Source organism: Propithecus coquereli, unplaced genomic scaffold (assembly GCF_000956105.1).
Source record: "Propithecus coquereli isolate 6110/MARCELLA unplaced genomic scaffold, Pcoq_1.0 Scaffold44, whole genome shotgun sequence".
Classification (NCBI taxonomy): Eukaryota; Metazoa; Chordata; class Mammalia; order Primates; family Indriidae; genus Propithecus; species Propithecus coquereli.
The window spans coordinates 10,583,720-10,590,111 of NW_012150174.1; the positions used below are offsets into that span (position 1 = coordinate 10,583,720).

At 45.5% G+C, this 6,392-nt stretch overlaps 1 protein-coding gene across 1 annotated transcript; it reads right to left on the minus strand.

The window, feature by feature from the left end:
• Positions 1 to 496: 496 nt before the first annotated feature.
• AKIP1 (A kinase (PRKA) interacting protein 1) lies at positions 497 to 4,271 on the minus strand. The gene is made up of 5 exons (XM_012654185.1): positions 4,258 to 4,271; positions 3,827 to 4,054; positions 3,341 to 3,421; positions 664 to 768; positions 497 to 547 (listed from the first exon to the last, which is right to left on the minus strand). Exons 2-5 carry the CDS (start codon positions 4,046 to 4,048, stop codon positions 497 to 499), a joined length of 459 nt encoding a protein of 152 aa, XP_012509639.1. The 5' UTR covers positions 4,049 to 4,054; positions 4,258 to 4,271.
• Positions 4,272 to 6,392: the final 2,121 nt, after the last annotated feature.

Below are 6,392 nucleotides of genomic sequence, written 5' to 3' on the forward strand. Positions count from 1 at the left end.
TATTCACAGGTATGCTCATAGCGCACTGTAGCCTCAAACTCCTGGCCTCAAGTGATCCTCTACCTCCCAAGTTAGTTGGGACTATAGGTGAATGCCACCATGCCCAGCTTGGAAGCTTTTTTTTTTTTTTTGAGATAGGGTCTCACTCTGTCACCCAGGCTGGAGTGCAGTGGCATGATTCTAGTTCACGACAGCCTCAAACTCCTGGGCTCAAGCAATCCTCCTGCCTCAGCCTCCTGAGTAGCTGGGACTAGAGGCAAGCCACCATCTCTGGCTAATTTTTAAATTTTTTGTAGAGACAGGGTCTTGCTATGTTGCCCAGGCTGATCTCAAACTCCTGGCCTCAAGTGATCCTCCCACCTTGGCCTCCCAAAGTGCCCGCCTGAAGCTCTTTTCTTAAAGCCTGCCCAAGAATCCCATGGCCCAGGATTACAGGTTCAACTGAAGATACTATGGTGGCATCAATCTTATATTTTAGACAAACTCCTATTTACGTTCATTCTTCTAAGTTCTCTAAAGCTGCAAATTTACACATTTCTGTTGAGCACTATAATGCCAAGTCACACAGCATCCAGTAGCAGAAAGTCTAGCAGGGGCTCCCGAATATAAGGTGTCCTATCTTAGTAGGCTGAGGGCACAGTGTAGGACAGGTGAGATACATACCTGACCGGTCCCTGTGTCTGAGCATGTATGCAGCTTCGACTTCCCTCTGTGATAACGATAGACATGGGTTGCCCCTCCTTCCTCTGGCACAGATGAATAATATTTCTAGAGAAGTAACGTGAAAGATGGGTAACCAAATAGTCTTGTCAAATTTTCAAAAAACCCTCTGAGACTTGGGCAAAGTGTGGTTAAGGAGGGAGGCAGGAGAGCAAAGGTAAATTACCTGTCCTTTTGACAGGCCTCTGAAGTCACATAACAAATCTTAGCCCATAGAAAGTGGCTGCAGAAAAGGAAACAGCATTTGGCATTACTTTGCTGCCATCTGCTGCCTCTGCAGGGCAAGAACTCTGGCCAAGTAAAGGTGGGCAGGACCATGCTCTCTGCCAGGTTAAACAATTTTCACATCTTCACCCCAATATCAAACATACATATCCTTTCATTTCCTCCCCTGACAAAGTCTGATGAACAGTTCCATGTTTACTGTCTAAGACTCAGACAAGGACACAGGAAGAGAGAGGTGCATTTCCTTGAGATGTAGAAATATAGCAGGAAATAAAACATAAACCCAAGAGCTACGCAGCCCTTATCCCCATGCTTCCCATACGGGGGAGTCAAGGGAGAGGTCTCCAGTTTAAGAAGAATGACCCAAAGGATCAGAAAAGTTACATTTTTCTTGTCTACTTCCTTTCTTCCCCTCCGAGTTAACATTAGACTTGCCCTTGATTATGACTAATGATGAGGACATCACAAGCCTGCTTGTTTTGAACATATTGTAGGGACAGTGTCTGAAATATGTGACCAGAAGAATGAGAAGCTGGGAAAAAGCACATCAGGGCACAGATCTAATGATATATTTTAGAGGCTGCTTCAAAACTGTAGAGGCAAACCCAGAACACTATCTCTTAATTCCATCTCTAGAAAGCCAAAGGGTTCTGAGGCTTCATTCCACAATAGAACCTTGAACTGAAGCATGAACTGACAACCAGAAAGAAGAACACCAATTTGCTAACCTCAAGCCAAAGACAAATATTATTTCTTTTACTGAACCATGAACCAAGTGTTTAAGTTAATCACTTTACAGTAGGGCTGAAGTTATCGTTCTTCTAAAACCACTTAGTACAAATAAGAACATAAAAATATTCTCTGAATCATATCTCATTGGTTAGAATCCTATTCTTTGAGTCACAGGGATTTTTATAAAAGACGTAGAAAGATTAGAGTTTCTTGAGATCTGAAACATACGAAACTGAGAAAGAGGACAACATCCTCATTATAGACCAACATCCTCACAACCACATAGGACTGACAAAATGTTAAGACTAGAAGAGACCAGTCTGTTATAATTCCTAGGATTGAGAACACCTTCCATGCAGGTAATTTCCTTGGATGTTGGCTGGTCTGCCTTCAACATTCCTTCGAAGTACTTAAAGATGATCTAAGTGTACGAATTTGAAATGAGGGACTTAAAAACCTTTGTTCACCCATTTCAATGAATGGTACAAAAAAAATCTCACTTAAATCACTCATGCTACAGTTTACAATAATTTGCTGGTGTTTGCCTCTCAATGGAAACCAAAAAAACAGACTGTAAAGGCTGTAAAGGACTTCAGAAATCTTAATTTAGTGTTACTCTTGGAAAAAAAAAAAATCTTAATTTAATAACAAGGAAGCTAAAATACATCATTCGCTTTGTGTCCTCCCCAACTTCTCATTCTTCTGGTGACATGCCTTAGGTAAGGCTGAGAAAGACTAACTGGCCCAAGGCATTACAGCCAGTAAGTGGCAGATCATGGGTCTGACTCCTGGGAAGCTGCTCCTGCCATTAAACCGTACTACCCTTGACCAGGGCGCTGCATCTGTTCCACAGAACCATCTTTGTCATCAACCACTGATATGGACCAATTGGGGACACACTTAAAAACTACGTTACCAGGGATTTGAAACAAACATTAGAGGTTAAGAGCTAATGTAGAGATTTTGTTTCAACGTATTTTGAAAACAGAGAGGCTCGGTTCTAGTTTAGAGTGATCCTAAACTTTAAGTTCAAAGCTAAGAAACAAAAAACTTAATATTCGACTTAACTGCTTTAGAATTCAGTAAATAAGAGCCAATCCCGTGGCTCAGGCCTGTAATCCTAGCACTCTGGAAGGCTGAGGTGGGAGGATCCCTTGAGCTCAGGAGTTCAAGACCAGCCTGAGCAAGAGACCCCCGTCTCTACTAAAAATAGCCAGGTGTGGTGGTGGTAGTCCCAGCTACTCAGGAGGCTGAGGCAGGAGGATCTCTTGAGTTTGAGGTTGCTGTGAGCTAGGCTGACCCCACAGCACTCTAGCTCGGGCAACAGAATGAGACTCTGTCTCAAAAAAAGAAAAAAAAAATCAGCAAATAAGCTATTTTTTTCCCCACTATTCTGAAAACTCAATGAGAGCAGAGAAATTTTCTGGCTTGTTTGCTGCTGTATCCTCAACAATTACAGAGTTAGGTAATGAGTAAACATTTGTTGGATGAATTCTAAGTTGGATTTACCACCCAGTTTAAGTCCTTGACTGATTACAATCTGCCCATGAAGGCAGGGCAAGGGAAACAGGTAGCCTCTAGATTCTCCCTAAATTATAGAAAGAACCACATTGTGATCCATCAGTAGGTGACAGGGGCATAGCTTTGGTTCACACCAACTTACCCCACACTGATTTGAAGTATAGTCCATGAATTCAGCCATTGTTCTGAAGGAAGCACTAAGGGTTGGGTGTCTTTCTTCTCTCTATTTGAATAAATGGCAAGTCACAGGTGAGATCTAGGATTCCCTACTGGAGAATGAAGCCATTTTGGAACAGCACCCTTTGTACTTTTGGAAAGGCCTCTGCAAGTTTAAGTCAGTAAGACAGATCTTATTGAGAAAGAATTCCAACCCTGAAAGACAGACACACAATTTATCCAGGACCTAAAAGATAACGTTTGCCAGCCTTCCTCTGATATCAGATGGTAGCATGTAAAAATTTTTTTAAAAAAAGTAACCAACCAAGGCTGAGCACTACCGTTATTCTACAGCTACTCAAATGTAAAGAGTTTTCAAAGGACTTTTCTATTCATTGTCCTGATCCTTTCCAGTCCCGGCAGGTCCCCGCTGAGCCAATGACAGGGCTGGTCCCCAGCACAGCGGCCCCACCTCTCCTTGGAGACGGCGCTGGGGGACGGCTGCGGGCCGTCTTTCCTGGTGGGGCATCTCCCGGGAAAAAAGCCCCATGCTGCCTCTGGGACACTCCAGCGACTGCCAGTCCACCGCCCTCCTCTTGGCCCGCTCCAGCACTTCTCGACCCAGCCTAGCCGAGCGCTGCAGGGAACGTCGGTCCACCCCGTTCAGCGCCGCGGCCGCCAAACAGTTCTCCATGTCTCCCTGGGTGGGCACATACAGACAAACGCCGGCGGGTGAGCCGGGTCACCGCGACTCCGCTCAAGCTCCGGGTGGGAGCCCCGGCCTCGGCCGCCCAGGATAACACAGCTCCCCCTCCTCCCCCAAAGTGCCCTCCATTCGGTGCCCAGCTCTCCCCGTCCACTTCCGCCTCCTCCTCCCCCTCCTCTGGGTCGGGAACCCCTCACCCAGCCCGCTTCCGAGGCGCATGCGCTCAGCGCTCTCACCTCGAGGGAGGGCTGGGCCTGGAGCTCGCGGCGCCGGCGCAACAGGCCATTGGCAGAGGGCGGGGAGGGGCGTGGTGGCGGGAGAGCGCGTCTGGCTGCGGCCCCTGCGCGCGCTGCCTGGCTGACTGCGGAGCGCGGGGGGCGTGCTGGGGGCGGTGCCCGCGCTGTCCGAGGAGTCCTTGGGCAGCGGACTGGCCTTCAGAGGTCTTCTCCGCTGCTTAACTTATTGAACCTGGAGTAAAGTCAGGCGGTCTCCTGTTGGGCTAAAACATTGTGGGGAATAAGACAAGTGCCTCCTGCGCCTCTTTCTGCTTGGTCTATATTTTGGGGTATGGTTACTCCTACTGTTCTTTGAGGAGGTGATTGGGCTAAGCCAAACAATGTGGCTGACAAGGTGGCCTTTGGAGAAGGGAGTTTGGTATGACAGCTCGGGATGGAGAGAGACCGAGGCGGGGCCCTCAGGCGGAGGGCAGATGTTTCTGACCCTCGGGGGCAGAGGGCGCCTGAGGAGTGCCTCACCCCTCCAGTGGGAAGTACGGATTCACACATCTTGTCTTGGGGTTCGAGTCCCTTTCAAGAATATTGCACCGTGTTTAAGTAAGGAACTGTGAATCCTTATCTTTCACTCTACTCCGCTGGTTATTTGGTGGGAGATGTAGCCCAAACTCTCACTGCTAATTAGAGACTCAACTACACTACCCAGCGCCCAGCAAAGCACTGATGCTCAAGAGGACCCACTTTAAGGCACCCTGCTTACTGGGGTCGTTTTAAGGGACATAAAGAAATACTCAGACTCAACAAATGGCTTATTAACAGTTATGAGCTACCAGGTGAGTATTAGGATACTGTTACAACCTCCATCTGTACTTTTACTTGTGCTAATTTCCTGCTTTCCCCTCATAAAAAGGATAACAGTGAGTGAAACCCTTCATTATCCTTGAGAGGATTTTTCATTTTGGGAGTATTTCCTTCAGTAAGTGTTTATCAAGTGCCTCCCTTAGAACTTAGTGGTCACATCCATGGGATCCTGAATATCCAGTCTGGAGAGCTGGTTTGAATTCTGGCTCTGCCACTTTTTTGCTGTGTGATTCCGAGCGAACAAATTACTTCTTTGAGCCTCACTTTTCCTCATCTCTATGCCTGGGATACCAATAGTACCAACCTCTCTAGGCTGTGAGCCTCTAGAAAACAGGCGTCCTATCTGTCTTGTTTACAAAGTTTAAGGCGCATCTAGTACTTTATCTGTCACAGTAAGAGCTAACCAGAATAGCTATTGAATGTGTGAATTAGGTTGCCGATAGGATTTTGTGAGATAATTCCTGTACAATGCTTAGCAAAATGCCTTGCAAAGAATAAGTGTTCCATAGATTTTGGTAGCGTTATTATGTGCCACGCACTCTCCTAGAAGTTCTGGAGCATAGACACTGGATCAGACTAAAGGAGAATGAAAAAGGAAATCATGCACATAAAATCTGTAATGCCAGGAACAAAATATTCTGACAGGCCATAAGATTGATACAGATAAGATGGTATAAAGCTTAGAAAGAGATTATGTTCAGCTGGGAGGATCAAGAAAGGTGTTGCAGAGAAAGTAGTATTTGAGCTAGGCCTTGAAGGATGGCCTAGGAATTCGTGAGACAAGAGGCAGATAAGTGCTTTACAATTAGTGTGTTTGGGGTGAGACAGAATTTGATCCTTTTTATTATTTATGGATTTCAAGATTCTGGCTCCATAACTTTTAGCCATGTCTGTGTAACTCGACACATAGTAAATGCTCAATAAATATTAGCTAGTGTTGTTATCTTAATCAAACATCAAACTTCAGTCTGGTCTCCCAATATGTCCTTCTCCTTCTATTCCAGTAATTCTGGTCATTCCAGCATTACTTTCTTTTTATCAGGTTAATTCTTTGAAAGCTTTTCCAGATATTCCCAATTGCCACCTCTGTTGCCATGGGCTTCTTTGGTTTTTTAAAATATTGTGGTACTTATCCCAATCCAATCTAAATTATGTATAGTGTTGTGGTTCATTCTCTGCCAACAGCCTATGAACTCCTTGAAGGTGGGAATTGTTCCTTATTTGTTCCTACATATTCC